General features: G+C 39.7%; 1 protein-coding gene across 4 annotated transcripts in view; it reads left to right on the top strand.

Annotated features, from left to right (window-relative positions):
• The first annotated feature begins 12,510 nt into the window (after positions 1 to 12,510).
• Positions 12,511 to 16,152, top strand: part of LOC306650414 (zinc finger protein 738-like) — a 183,797-nt gene continuing 180,155 nt past the window's right edge. For 3 of the 4 annotated variants that reach the window (XM_079122461.1, XM_079122459.1, XM_079122458.1), the window contains exon 1: positions 12,511 to 12,773. In XM_079122461.1, the coding sequence (XP_078978587.1) occupies positions 12,690 to 12,773 (84 nt within the window). In that variant the 5' untranslated portion in view covers positions 12,511 to 12,689. The remainder of the gene's footprint in view (positions 12,774 to 16,152) is intronic. The other variant, XM_079122460.1, reaches the window with a different exon arrangement.

Raw genomic sequence — 16,152 nt, 5'->3', positions numbered from 1 at the left:
ACGGTTTGCCAATATTTTGTTAAAGATTTTAGCATCTATATTCATCAAGGATATTGGTCTAAAATTTTCTTTCCTTGATGTGTCTTTTCCTGGTTTGGGTATGAGGGTGATATTAGCTTCACAGAATGAGTTTGGTAGGCTACCCTCCTTTTTTATTTTCTGGAACACTTTGAGAAGTATTGGAATGTGTTCTTCTTTGAAAGTCTTGTAGAACTCGGCTGAGAATCTGTCTGGTCCTGGGCTTTTTTTGGATGGTAGATTTTTAATGGCTTCTTCTATTTCATTGCTTGATATTGATCTGCTTAAATTGTGTATGTCCTCCTGGTTCAGTTTGGGAGGAGCATATGTCTCTAGAAATTTGTCAATGTCTTCGGTACTTTCTATTTTGTTAGAATACAGATTTTCAAAGTAGCTTCTCATTATGTTCTGTATCTCAGAGGTGTCTGTTGTGATATTTCCTTTTGCATCATGTATTTTAGTAATTTGTGTCTTCTCTCTCATTCTCTTTGTTAGTGTGGCTAATGGTTTATCTATTTTGTTTACTTTCAAAGAACCAACTTTTCGTTATGTCAATTTTTTGAATAGTTTTTTTGTTTCAATTTCATTGATTTTAGCTCTGATTTTAATTATTTCCTGTCTTCTACTACTTTTGCTCTTATTCTGTTCTTCTTTTTCTAGGGCTTTGAGCTGTAATATTAGGTCATTTAATTGTTGACTTTCCATTCTTTTCTGGATTGCGCTCCATGCAATGAATTTTCCTCTTAGTACTGCTTTCATAGTGTCCCAGAGATGTTGATATGTTGTATCACCATTCTCATTGACTTCTAAGAATTTTTTAATCTCCTCCCTGACGTTTTTTGTTATCCATGTTTCATTCTATAGCATATTACTTAGTGTCCAAGTGTTGGAGTAATTTCCTTTTTTTACTTTGTCATTGATTTCTACTCTCAGTCCTTTATGATCTGATAGAACACAAGGAAGTGTCTCTATTTTTTTGCATTTCCTAAGGGCTGCTTTGTTGCATAACGTATGGTCTATTTTCGAGAAGTTTCCATGGGCTGCTGAGAAGAAAGTGTATCTGCTCATTAATGGATGGAATGTTCTATATATGTCTATTAAGTCTAGGTTATTAATTGTGTTATTGAGTTCTATGGTTTCTTTGGTTGGATTTTGTTTGGAAGATCTATCTAGTGGTGACAGCGGTGCATTAAAGTCGCCCAGAATTATTGTGTTGTGGTCTATGTGATTCTTGAAATTGAGAAGGATTTGTTTGATGTACAGGGATGCACCATTGTTTGGGGCATAAATATTTACTATCATTATATCTTCCTGATTTATGGTTCCCTTAAGCAGTATGAAATGTCCTTCTTTATCCCTTCTGACTAACTTTGGCTTGAAGTCCACTTTATCTGATATAAGGATGGAAACCCCCGCTTTTATACTGAGTCCATGTGCGTGGTAGGTTTTTTCCCATCATTTCACCTTTAGTGTGTGGATGTATTTTTCTATGATATGAGTCTCTTGCAGGCAGCATATTGTTGGATCTTTCTTTTTAATCCATTCTGCCAGTCTGTGTCTTTTGATTGAGGAGTTTAGGCCATTAATGTTCAGGGTTATTATTGAGAAATGATTTGTATTCCCAGTCATTTAGCTTATTTTTGGTTTTTAAGTTGGCATGGTTTCTCCTTTGAGTGGTTTTTCTCTAAGGTAGTTCCTCCCTTTGCTGACCTCCATTGTTGTTTTTCATTTCCTCCTCATGGAATATTTTGTTGAGAACATTCTGTAGTGCAGGCTTTCTATTTGTAAATTCTTTTAACTTTCGTTTATCATGGAAGGATTTTATTTCATCTTCAAATCTGAAGGTTAGTTTTGCTGGGTATAGGATTCTTAGTTCGTAACCATGTTCTTTCAGAGCTTGAAATATGTTTTTCTAGGCCCTTCTAGCTTTTAGAGTCTGGGTTGAAAAGTCGGCTGCCATATTGGTCTCCCCCTATATGTAATCTGATGATTTTCTCTCGTGGTCTTCAAAATCCTATCTTTATTTTTAATGTTAAGCATTTTCATTATAATGTGCCTTGGTGTGTATCTTTTGTGATTCTGTGCATTTGATGTTCTGTCAGCCTCTTGTATTTGATTTTCCATTTCATTCTTCAGGCTTGGGAAATTTTTTGATATTATTTCATTGAATAGGTTGTTCATTCATTTGGTTTGTAACTCTGTGCCTTCCTCAATCCCAATAATTCTTAAATTTGGTCTTTTCATGATGTTCCATAGTTCATGGAGATTCTGTTCATGATTTCTTACCATCTTCTCTTTTTGGGTGACTTTATTTTCAAGATTAAATATTTTTTCTTCATTGTCTGAGGTTCTGTCTTCCAAGTTGTCTAGTCTGTTGGTGATGCTTTCCATTGAGTTTTTTATTTGATTTATTGTCTCCTTCATTTCAAGGATTTCCTTTTATTTTTCTTTTTTTGTTTTGTTTTGTTTTGTTTTTGAGAATCTCTATCTCTTTGTTGAAATGATCTTTAGCAAAAGAAAGCACCTGCAGGTGCTCTTTCAGCTTATTGGTATTATCATTCATTGACTGCATTTGCTCTCTTATCTCACCCTTTGCTTCGCGAATCATCTTAATCATGTATAATCTGAAGTCCTTTTTTGACATTTCCTCTAACATACTGTCATTGGATTCTATTACTATAGAATCTAGATTTGTTTGGGTCATTTTCTTCTTTTTTTTTTTTTATGTTGTTCATGTATCTTCCCCTGTAGCGCTGCAGATCTGGGGTATTGCAGATTTCCCCCTATAGGCTAATAGTGGTCCTGTAGGTTTACAAAACCTTTTCTTTAATGAGAGATCAATATTAGCAGTGCCCAAATCAGACACTATGCAATCCTAAACCATATAGCTCCTATGGGAACAATAACAAAATTGTCATAATAAACAAATGAGTTCAAATATTATCTTCAGTAAAACAAACAGGTTTACAATAATGTCTGCAGTTTCTAATGGAGAACAAAGAGGATGCAGAGAGATGAAGAATATGGCTGTTAATGGGATAATAAAAGAATATACAGAAGTTCTAGAAAATAGAAAGTGTGAGAGTGTAATAAAAGGAAATCAGATATTAGCATGTTAATAAGGGAGAAAGCGACTCTGAGGGAACAGGTACACAGAAGGAAAAGAAAGCAAGAAACGTAAAGAAAAACAAATATTTTTTTAAAAAGGAGAAAAAAGAAAATCTACTGTATGACAGTCATATACTAATGAAACCTCCCAGTGTTCAGCAGCCTGATGTATAAGAGGTATCTGACAATGAGCTCAATCCTCCAGCAGGAGTCTCAGGATGAGATTTGCCCCTTCCGAAGATCGGAGCTACAGCTTCCAGGATTATCCAAGATGGCCTCTCTGGCTTCCAAATGTTGTGGCAAATGGGGAGCTGCAGCTCAGGGGTGGACGTGGTCAGCTGGAGGTCCTGGAGACAGGATGCAGTTGGTCCAGCAGGGGTCCTGGAGGTCGGTTGTGTTGGTGTGGTTGTGGGATCCAGTAGGCCAGGTACAATCAGTTGGTCTGGGTTCCCAGTGATAGGGCACAGTCAGTTGGTCTGGGGGTCCTGACCGCAGGGAGCAGTCAGTTGATGTGAGGGCCCCAGAGGCTTTGAGTGATCAGTCAGTCTGAGGGATCCTGGAGATGGGACTCAGTCAGTCTGGCCGGGGGTCCTACAGGGCCTGGCTGTTGTCTCAAAATGGCCACAGCCACGTGTAATCAAACCTGCAGGTTCTGTGAGAGTGAACTTCCAGGAAGCAACAGGCAGCTGGTTCTCCACTGGTGGTCTGCAGTCAGTCTGCTGGCAGCTGTAGGACGATCGAAAGGTGTACCTTGAGCATTGGGTGATGGATAGGGGTAAGGCAGGAGATGGACAGGCAAGAGGCAGGCAAATGGCGGATGATAGATGCCTTACAGTGAGCAATCTGCTCTCAAAGAAGGCATCAATATGCTGGCAGATTGCAGGTGATCACAGCAGACAAATGGGGTAAAGAGCAGGGGATTGATAAGCAGCAAAAACTGCCTCACCAAGAAACAGATATCCTCTGCTTGAATCCGGCGTTGCGGAGCGACAAGGAACGCAGCCTCACTCTAGACCACCATCTTGGATCTTCTGTCTGTTTTTTTTTTCAGTATCTCTAACTCTTTATTGAAATGATCTTTTGCTTCCTATATTTGCTTTTTTAATTGTTGAGTGGTGCAATCATTCAAAGCCTGCATTTGCTCTTTCATCTCATCATTTGCTTCTGTGATCATTTTAATTATGTACATTCTGAACTCTCTTTGTGACATTTCTTCTGCTATGCGTCATTGGATTGTATTGATGTAGCATCTAGGTTTGTTTGGGACATTTTCTACCTTAGTTTTTTTCATATTGGTCGGTTATCTACATCTCTAGTAGTGAAACTCTATTGTCTTATAGTGTCCCTGTAGATTTCCAATAACTCGTCTCCTAGCCTTCAGTAGCCTGAAGTCTTGGAGGAACTTGATAATGCAGTGCTACACAAGGAAGATGTCCCTCCAGTGGTGGTGGCCTTCAGGTGGGGTGTATTTCCTGCTGGTGGGAAGATATGCCTCCACTGGTTGACTGATGGTCAGTCAAAAGAGGGTCTAGACTGTGGGCTGGGGTATGGCTGGTCTGGGCCTGCTTCTCTGGTTCTACCACCTTTGTGGGAAAGCCTTGCCCAGTGGGGAAGACACACCCAGTGGGGAAATCTTGCTGGGCAGCTCTCCCCTGAGAAGTTCCCTTTGGTGCAGAACTACCACCTGGGCTGGGCAGCCCTTCTCTGCCATGTTCCCAGGGATCTGGACCTACCTCCTGGGCCAGGGAGCCTTGCCCTGTGATTGAGACTCTTGGTGGGCAGCCTTTCTCTGTGACATTTCCTGGGGCCTGGCCCTACCACCTGGTCTGGGGGGCCTGACCTTGTGAGGGACTCTTTCTCTGAGCGGCTCTCCTCTGGGCCTACTGCCCAGGCCTGGGACCCTCATTCTGTGCCAAAATTTCTTGTTGGGTGGTCCTCCTCTACAATGCTCCTGGATATCTGGGTTCATGGTTCCAGCGGGGGAGTCTCACTGGGCAATTCTACTCCACAAATTTCCCTGTATTTTGGGACTACTGACCCATCCAGAGAGCCTCACCCATGAGAGAGACTTACCTGGCAGCTTTGAGTTGGTCCCGAGTCTCTCAATACCTCCTCTTCTTGAATCCTGAGTCCTGTCAGAGGGACTCCAGTCTCCTGTACATGTCTTAGGAAGGGAGCTGCCGTTCTGATGATGATGGCCATGCCCTCAGGAATAATTCAAAATGCCTGCACCAGCCTCCAAAGAAGCTGAGGAGCCCCAGCAAGTGTGCACTGAGGCAGAACAGAGGCAAGTGCAGTGTGTCCCTCATCAGTAGGTGGAGAGGCAGGCAGGATCAGCAATGGCGTCTGACTTCAATGTGGGGGTCAGGCGGATCAGATAGCTCTGCCAGATGGCATCCAACATCGGCGTTGCAACTAATTTTTGAAAAATTTTTTTAGTTTTAGAATGACAATTTTTTTAAAAAAATTTTTTGTGGTGCTGAGGGGTGAACCCAGTGCCTCACATATTCTAGGCAAGTGCTCTCAAACAGAGCTACAAAATCAACCCTCATCAATTGTTTTAAAAATGTGTAGCAGAATTCAGCTATGGTTATATTTGGTCGAGTGCTTTTCTCTTTTAGATGGATTTAAAAAATATCTTTAGCTGGGTAGAGTGGTGCATGTTTGAAGTCCCAGTTGCTCAGGACTCTGAGGAAATAGGATCAGAGATTCAAAGCTAGTCTCAGCAATTTTCTAAGACCCTGAGCAACTTAGCAAGACCCTCTTTCAAAATAAAATATAACAAATGACTAAGAGTGTGACTTTATTGTTTAAAAACCCTGGGTTCAATCCCTGGTACCAATATACTGTACAATAATAATGTGGTGTTTTATATATATTTGTACTAACAAATACTATTACTTACTAACATATTATTAAGGTAATTGCATATATATTTGTTAGTACATTGTAATTATCTTAATAGTACATTCATTCTGACATATTCTGATATATTCATGTATGTGCATAATAAAATTTGAAGTGTCTTTTCCCTCAGTGCCTCAATTTTCCCTCCCCTCATCTATCCTCAGGAGCCTCTACTTTTCTCTACTTCCTTTCCTCTTTTTTGAAATCTTTCTTTTCTTCATTCCATTTTTCTTTCGAGTTTTCACATATAAAACACTTGATCCTTGATTTTCTAAATCTGGCTTGTTTCACTTAGCATGATGTTTTCCAGGTTCATTTATTTCCAACGAATGACATATTTCCATTCTTCTTTATGGCTGAGTAGAATCTGTACATCTGTGAAGAGATGTGTAGATGCTATTTCCTGTGAATTTTACCTGTAGCACACAGGACCTCCCATGTACAGGCCCAGGCTGCTGTTGTGGGAACCAGGGAATGGAGACCCAGGGAGTAGAAGGTCTTAGCTGATACAAAAGGGACACTCCCATCTGTGAATTTTAGTGCTTATACACCCACCATCCAGCCTGACCACCTCCAGAGCATCCTTTTTTGTCTGTGTTGACTGCTAACTTGATTATTTGGCATAGGTTTCCTTGACAGTTTTGCACCTGAGAGGAGGGAGTCAACCTGAAGGTGAAATGTTACAGTCCTCCCAGTGTCAGCTGTAGGACTCAGCTCCATTGAAAAATTATTTCTCTTTTCTCCATTTGTGAAACTGTCTTCAGCAGCTTTACAGTGGCTGGCTCTTCATATAGCAGTTTTGCTGTTCTGGTCCTGAGCTGTGTTTGAGGACAGAAATCTGGGGGCAGAGAAGACCTGGGTCCACTGGCCAGGTGAACTAGGTTAAATTCCTTCACTTTTCTGGGATTCATGTTTCCCATGTTGTGAAATGTGATTGACAGTTAATAATGGTGACATTTAATTACAGCAGGTGCCATTGATCAGCTTGTGCAAGTCTCATGTGTTTACAACTTCTATCCCTGCTCCCTTCATTTACAACAGAAACACCATGAGCAGGAGCCACATTTATACTCATCTTGCAGGACAGGGATGCTGAGCCATGTAGAAGATAATTCACTCAAGGTCATGCAGCTCACAAATGGCAGCTTTTTAAAGCTGTGGTGAGAGAAGAACAAACAAGTGAGCACAGTAAGCATCCAGACCATAGTAAAAAGTGATGCCCTTTCTTTGCTCAGGGTATCATGTAATTGCCTCATGCATAGACTTCCATGAGCTTCACCAAAATCCTAAGACACAAAAATATCTGTAGCTGTAAGCCCCATAAATCAGCATCTCTAGGTGGATTAGGGCCAGGAGACCAATGGTCAAGTCAGTAGGCTTGAACCTGTGCTGGGGAAGGAAAGTGAATTTGTGGAAGAGAAGAAGATTGGTGTTGGTTGAGATCACAAGTCCAACTTCAGAAAAAAATGTGTTTCTTATGATGATAAAAGGATATAGTTGGTTGATCTTTTTCACCATTTGGACAAGGAATCACATAGTTTGTATCTTAGGAGAACATGAAGAATAAAATTTTTCCTTCAAATATATCACCTGCATCAATCTCAGCCTATAGTGTTATCAGAAAAAGGTGTGGATTCAACCCAGTACACCCTTTTCTCACTTCAGTTCTCAAGTTTCTCTGACACTCTCCAAGTGCAATTCCCCTATTATGACCAAGACCAAATCATGTCTGGATAATGTAACACTTGTTGGACTCCTACTATATATCAGATTCCCTATACATTCAGAATTACCACATATTATTAAGAAGATTTCTCAATCATAAAATAATCTTGAGGTTTTCTGGGGTAATGTCTTACTTTGTTTTAATCTTTCTCATCTTCCTAAGCACCAGGTACATAATAAAAACCATAATATTTTGTGAATTCAAGTGAAAGATTGAATAATTTTAGGGAAGTCCAATCCTCAAGAAACAAATCTCAATGGAGCAGGTGTACAAATAGGTATATCATTTCAGTTCTGTCTTTGTTTAGGTATATTTCCAGACCTAATTTTTTAATTAATTAACCTTGACAACATTGAGAAGTATGTACTCTAAGGTTCATTGTTTGAATTTGAATCTGTGATCTTATATTGAGTTCAAGTGTGACCTTGATGTTAATTATGATCATTTCATTTTTAAGATATGGGCAGTTATATTACCTATATCCTAGAGCTATAATGTGTGAAAGAAGATGAAGTATCAAATAAGGAAGTGTTTCTGAGCTGTAATGACCTCTACAGAAATGTTGGCCTTTATGTATTAATTTTGCAGTCCCTTATACATGTGACTAGGGAGATTTAACTCAGTTCTTTTAATAATGACTATCTGTTTTGCTTCCTCAGGAAATTTCCATACTGTGAGAACACTTTATCAATATCTGTAGAAAGATCTTTGTACTTTAGGATTGTCTTTGAATCCCCAATGTAAGTATCCATTTTACACACCTGTTATTATCATAACCAGAATAAATATCCTAAGTGAGCTAGGTTCAGTTATCAAATATTAGTATGAACATATTCTAATTGTTTTCTCCTCAGTCATCTGGAATGAGGGTGGTAATTGAAGTGACAGTTGACACAGATTCAAAGGCATTCCATTTAAGGTTTTCCTTAAGGAAGAACAATTTGACCCAAGTCTTTAAAATGGACCTCCAAAAGAGTCCCAGTTTTTATCTTCATGAAATAAGAAAATATATTTCTGCAGTTCACAGACCCAAGCATAAACTTGATAAAGTAAATTTGATTTTCATCTACAAATAAAATATTTTCAATGTAAATCATATTTGTTCTTTAATTCAAGTGTCTAAAATGTATTATTTTACTCATTTCCAGCCACATAATAAAGGTAAGAGTCATAGAAAATCATGTGTGTGAGGCTAAATCATTTTATAACTCTTTACAACATGTAGACCTATAAGGCAAGATACTAAGGGAAACAAGAACATTTAAATATTTATGAATATGGGATACCATTTAAAATAAGAGCTACTTGGTTAAAACATTGAAGTGTTGATTTATTTATTTTGTTTTAATTGGAATCTAGTGTTTGTACTTGGATATGGGACACAGCATTATAATTCTACAGGTGTATATAGAGTGTGAAGTGATCAAATCAGGGCAAATTTCATCTTCTTAAGTATCATCATTTTTATGTTTGAAACCTGAGAACTCTTTTCTGGTTATTTGAATTGTAGAAGTATTTATCATAGGCTGTAATCACCATATTGTGCTATAAAACCTAAAAGTTTCTTTCCATTCTTAACTGTTTGGAGTACTTGTTGCCCACCATCTCTTTCACTTCCATTCTTATAGATCTAGGAAGATTTCCTCTTTTTGGTTTCTGTTTGATCATCTTCTTGTTTAATACAAGAGTGCCAACATGCAGTCCTTATGGAGAATGTAAACTCTCTATCACCAATAGGAAAGGCAATCTTATCCCCAATTAACTATCAGGTCAATGACTCAATTCTCTGCATTCACTCATTTCATGTTTTGGGGTTTTCTCCCATGATAAGTCCACAGGAAAAGAAAATGGAAAAATAAAATCAAATATTCAAATGTGTCCAGCTTTTATGGGTCACATTTGATCACTAGGACACAGTGCTCCTATTTTGTGATATCTATAGACATATAAATGACATATGCTAATTCTTCTAAATTTATTTTACACTGGTGAAAATATTATATATATATATATATATATATATATTTATAGTATAAGTTTAAATAGATCAATTTTGTCATGGAATAAATATTTTAAAAATACTTAAAAATTGTTTTAAGCTGAGCACAGTGGTGCATGCCTGTGTTTCCCATGTCTTGGGAGGTTGAGGAGGAGAAGTGGTAGTTCAAAGTCAGCCTCAGTAACTTAGCAAGGCCCTGAACAACTTAGATGGACCCTTTCTCAAAGTAAATAATAAAAGGGGCTTGGATGTGGCTCAGTGCTTAAGCTCCCTTTGCACACATGACAAAACAATGTCTCGACCTCACCATTGTTGCCTGACCTCCTTTAACAGTCCATCAGGGCCCATTCGGATTAGCATCCTGGGCCTACCCTCACTTGCTGCCCTTCCTGCCATGCCCCACTGAAACCCTGCACTGGCTCTGCCATACAGCCACCCCAGAACACCTGGTTGCTCTGACCTAGTTCCAGATAGTACTCATTTGTTCCATGGGATCCTTACATTAATAGAAATGTTTTGTAGCACTTCCAAAGGACAGGTTTAGGCCTGGAGATGCATGCCAGTTGTCAAGAAAGTGCTTAACAGGTGTGTGTCTATGTGTTTTATCCCCAGCATCTAAATGAATAAAAAAATAAAATATCCAGGTTGCACTGCCACAAGCCTGTAATCTCAGGAGACTGAGGCAGGAGGATTTCACTTTTGAGGTGATCCTTTTTAAAAATACTTTCATTAAAATTTATTTTGAGACCAAAATTTTGATCACACCATTGAGGTGATCTTATTTCACATAGAAATTTTGGTCACAAAATAAATGTATCAAGTTAGCAACTGCTTCTCTTTCAACTGAATTTGTGAATGGCTCTATTTACAAAAAAAAAAGTATATATATATATATATATATATACATACATATATATATATATATTACTGTACACACTTGATCTCATTTTAATCAAATTTTTTCTTTCTTCTATCCCTCCTCCCTCTTTCATTGCTACCATCTACATGACTAGAAAGGCATCTGTAATGATGTCACCTAATGCTTATTCTGGTGTCTGGGGCACTTGATGTTGTTGTGGATCCTGTCCCCTGCTGAATTTTCCAGTATTCTGCTCTATAATTTGAATTCTTTTAAAGAGCCTTTAGCATTTTTATAATATAATGCAATCAGCTTTCCAAAAGATTAGCACTGTTTTTGAAGGATTTGTGCACTGAATGACATGTTGAGGAAAGCACCTGGCATAGTGTGACTGAGTGATTCTGACCGGCCCCTAATTCCTCTGTAGGGACTTACATGTTGTTCTTACCTGGAATGTCCTTCCCTTTGCCCTTTAGCAAACTTCTATTCATCCTTCAATACTTAGCTGATTGTTAAAAATTTTTGAATTACACCCAGCCCATCAGAATTTCCTCTGGAAATTTGGAACCTGGGTGCTGATAAAGTGACAGAAGAAAGACTTAGAGTGGGGTTATGTAGCAGCAGTGTCCATGGTGAGGTTTTGGGCTATAAGATCACCTGGCACAGTCCAATTCCTTCTTACCCTCAGGTTCCTGTGACCTCTCCAGTGTTCTCTAACACATTGTTTTTTATGGAAAACACCCATATTTCTTTCTGCAACTTGTATCCCAAGTCCCCGACTTCTGTCCAGCCTCCCCAGCAAGGAGTCAGTCTGTCAGAATGAACAGTAGAGAGGCTCTCCTTCTGAGACTAAACCTTAAGAAGGCCATGGTTACACAACTATCCTGCCTCATTCTGAGAAGCTCTGTGCTGGCTGGTGAGGAGAGCACAGATGAATCTTGTTTGACAAGGAGCTGTGTCCATCCTCTGCTGGAAAACTGAGAAGGTTCTGAATGCCACAGAGCTAGAGAAAAGCAAAAGGCAGGTCCTGTGCAAACACACACACCTTTAATGCTGGCTAGGAACCTCTGTAAGCAGGGCAGGGAATTTTCTATTTGCTCACCTGTGTCTTCTCTACTTCCATACTCTGCCTGACACACACATGGTGCTCCAAACATTCTCACCTTTACGTTAATAAACAATTATTACCAGCTGCACTGTTTAAATGGTGATACTGACTCAGAGGCAAACAGAGTGGTTCAAGGTCATTCATTGGTGATGTGGGTTCCCAACATGACATCAGTTCAGATATTCCTTAGCCTAAACAGTGTCCAAGACCACTGGGCAACACTGCAAGACCCCTTTTATTCCTTTAAGATGGAGTTCTCCAGGAGAGCTGGAGCAGCCAGGTGAGGGAGGAGGGGCAAGTGTACAAATGAGTTTGACTGCAGAGCCAGGCTGATCAAAAAGAGCAAAATCATTTGAGATGTTATTGAAGATAGGTGGAATTAGACCAAGCCATGTTGAAAAAGGTTTCAGGACTAGAGAGAAAACATTCTATTCCTGTATGTTAAATAGGTCAGAAGATGATAAGCCAAGAGGCCAGAATGCAGTGAAGCAAGTGTGTGGTGTGGGCATGGTGCTCCAGAGCAGAGCCAACTGGAGCCCAAATATGGGGCAGAGTCTATGAGAGGAAGTTGACTGGAGCTAAAGAGATGGACAGCCAGAGATCTATGTATTCTTGTGGGACCCAGTGGATGGTGGAGCGGGCAGGGTGGGACTACATGGAGCCGTAAAGCCTAATCCCTTGCAGCAGTGGGCATGGAAAGGCCTCAAGGAAGCAAGTGGGAGGAGCAACAGTTCAGGGCTATTCAGGTGAGCTCAGTCTGGGATCCAGGTTTCCAGCAGGTGAGTAGAAGTTGTGCTGGGTTCTTTTGCAGCAGGCAAAGAAAACTCAGGGAGCCCAGAGAAGTACATATGCTTTCCAAATCATTTTGAATGTCACTGTGAGCCAAAGGGGAAAGCAGGGCCCTTGATGGGAGCTCAGAGTCTTTCCTGTTGGAGCTTCAGTTTTTCACTTTTACAATTAGGCAATGGAGCAAGGAAGAGGATTCCCTGGTGAAGTCTTCCTTAATTCTTCCCTCTCACTGGATGCTGTGGACTTTCTGTGTATTCAGGTGGGTTGGGGGTCCTTTGAGTTTCTAGGAGGGTTCTTGGGGAATATCTCCATAGAAACTTTGTTTTTGAGGAGCAACTATTTTCTGAGGCATGTTCACAGAGACTTCTCCTGGTGTATGCTGTATAGATGGTGTAACCTGAATGTCCAAAGAGGGTAAGCATGTGGAATGACTGTCACTGGAGCCTAGTTCAGATGCCACAGTCCACCTCACTCACTCATGGTGCAGGGGCTTCCTGGTGCCTGGGCAGTGAGATAAGCATAGTTGGGGGAGGTTGAAGAGTTATCAAAAATAATATTTCTACAAGACAACTCCCCAAGAAAAATGAAGGGACAGTGTGGCTCAGGAGGAGGGAAGAGATATTAGCCAATATTTGGCCTCTCCCAGTGCACCCTTTCCCAATTAACAATGGGCCCTAAGGGGATAATGCAAACTTTCATCCCTTCCCACGTTCTTCTCCAGCATCTCCACCAAAAGCAAACATTTACCCCATCCCAACCCCAGTGAATATTGAAGGAAGGAGTCAAATACTAAAATGCTGGGCCCTGAAATTTGACCTTCCCCCATTGTAAATTACCTTCCTAAGTGAGTATTCTAACCTGTACATCTAGCCCCTGACTATAAAAACTGCATGTCTTCAGTCTCCAATGAAACTATGAAACTCAGTCTCCTTCTTTAACTCCACACCAGAAAATGGGCCCTCCTGTGCCTGACCCATGGACCTGGCTGCATAATAAAGGAAATCTTACTGATCTGAGGTTTGCTTCCCATCTCCTGCCTCAGTTATCAGTGGGCCATGAGCTTACAGAGGTGACCGTGACCCTTGCCAGGGGTAACCTTGGTGGACTCACTGCATCTGTAAAGCAGGAAAAGGAGCAATGCCTACCTCTCAGGCTGCTGTAAGGCCAAGCACCAGCTTTGTGAGTCTATAAAAGACAGTTTGGAATGGTTGGGCAGGGGATCTGATTGTGACTGTTATCATTTATTTTTACATATGGAAACATACTTTTTTGTACTGTAAATCAAAACTATTATGTACAGGACTCTGTTTAAGGAGTAGAGGACATAGATGTGAACAAAACTGCCAGAAATACCTGCTTCCATTCTTGTGAGGGCTTCTGTTCCACTGGCGTGGCCCCAAAATTAAGGCACTAAAATTACATGGAGCATTGATGAAGCCCCAGTTATCAGTGAGCAGTTCTCCTTCCTTAGCTGTTGAACTTTGAACATTAGAGAAGCTCATTGTGGAAAGTGTAAAAAGCAAGTTTTATTTAAATAATAGTAACAGACTTCTAGGAGAGAGAAATGAGCTGGTGTCCTGGTATTCCCAAGAGGTGAGAGCATCTTGTCACTTTTATACATTTTAGGTGTTCTGTGTTCTCCTGCCTTTTCCCCCATTGTCTCTCTCCTTCCTGTGTAGGCCCAGTAGATGCAGGTGGACAGGAAGGGCCAAGATGGTGTAATCCTGGCAGTAAAATCCCAGGAATAATTACTTAGCAAGTTTTACAATTCCATGAAGAATGGGAAATTCTTGGGACAGGTTACCTTAGCAACAGGTGGAGAAGGATCAGATTATCTTGGTAAGGGTGGGGGAACGTCTCTGAAGGCATTAATCTGTGTTAGAATAGATCTTGGCATAGTGAAGGCAACAGCTAGGGATCATTTTTCTGATTTTGGATAATGAGATGAAAGAACATGTTAACATTGGTGGTCCCTGAGAGGTCGGGAGGAGGTCATTTCAGAAAGTGCACTTTCCTCTTGTTTGTGGCTGCAGAAATCTGTTCTATTACTTGATTTGCCAGCTATACACTACACTTGGTTACTTTTCAAATCTGGAAGCGTTAATAGTGCTTACTGGATACTGGGAAGTGTCCTGTGACAGGGCACAGGTGAGAGTAAAAGATGGATAAGTAGATATTACTGAGTATTACACATTTGCAAATGTCAAGCTCAATCCCATTCACAAGTGAAATTAATATGCATTAATTAAAAAAATACATAGAACTAATCATTGTCTGATCACTGAGGGATAGGCCCGCAAGGGTAGAAAATTTGTATTCTCATGCTTTATTTCTTACTTGTTAAAATGATCATTGTCAGTCAGTCACCTGTGAAGAGGATGGTTTCTCTGTATTTTCTTATTTTTCATAATCTTCAAAATACTGGCAAATATTGGACACACATTTTGCAGAAATGTGCCTTACATAGTGTTTGGTGATATTTTTGTGTGTGGGTATGTGTGTATGTTTGTGTGTTTTCTGAGTCTGGTGGTTACATAATTTTGGAAGGAATAGGAGAGTGATGAAGTGAATTTTTGTCTCACATGATGGGATGACCTGGTGGTCACTGAAATCATTCAGGTTTTACTATCCATCCATGGTCAAAGTACTTTTTGCCAGGTCCATCTTCTGGGAAGTTACTTCTTTTTTATTTTTCCTATACTGTTCTTCATGATGAAGTCACTGAATCTTCCTACCCTAAAAGAAGAAGCTTAGTAGTCTCTACCTGCAAGAGGGGCTGTTGTCCACCTGCATTGTTTTAGTTTTTCTATAAGAAAGACTTGTCTCTTGCCATAACTTATTATCTATTTATTCACTTATTTATGACTACAAACATTCCTTGGTTTTTTTTAGTTATTTCACTATTAAAACTATTTATTTTCCTGCTCATGTTCTTCCAGCTTTTTATCTTTAAATATCTCTTACCCTAGTTCCTAGGCCATTTTTCAGACATTCACATTGGGAAAATTTTTCTCCTCTTCCTCCTCCTCCTGTTTCTACTGATTGTCCACATCCTTCTAAGTTCAGGCTCATTTTGTATTTACCTTACAAGATCCTAGAATATGCTATTTCTCCAGGGAAAGAGATTCTTTTTTACTGGTTCTTATTAGGGCCAGCTCTGTAATTTGTCAGTCCCACAGTAAAATAAAAAATAGAGTCCTTGCTCAAAAATCAGGTTACCTTTGCCAGTAACATCACACAACCAAAGTCCATTTCTTTCTTTCATGATTTATTTACGTGTCATGGTGAATTTTATTTTCATTCATTGACCTCACTACAGAAAAAACAGCATAATAATTAGTAAGATTTTAACATCTTTAATTATGCAATGGCAAATTTAAATGGAAAATTTCAAGGAAGTATATTTTATAGCTTGCACTCCCATGTTGAATTCATTCATACCAGAGCAGTGAAGATGATACACAAAACCAATGTAATAGTTTTCACTACACTTCAGTGACTGCTAACAATTTCTACCATTGCTTTGTTAGTGAGTTGGAAAGAATGGAGAGTAACCCAACTGTAGTTTTCCTTTCCCTTCACATCCTCAGCTGAAGAGGTGGGCTAACACAGTGAAGTACCACGAATGACAAAGAAGA

This window comes from Sciurus vulgaris, assembly GCF_902686455.1.
Source record: "Sciurus vulgaris genome assembly, chromosome: 19".
NCBI lineage: Eukaryota > Metazoa > Chordata > Mammalia > Rodentia > Sciuridae > Sciurus > Sciurus vulgaris.
This window is presented reverse-complemented; position numbering and strand designations above follow the sequence as displayed.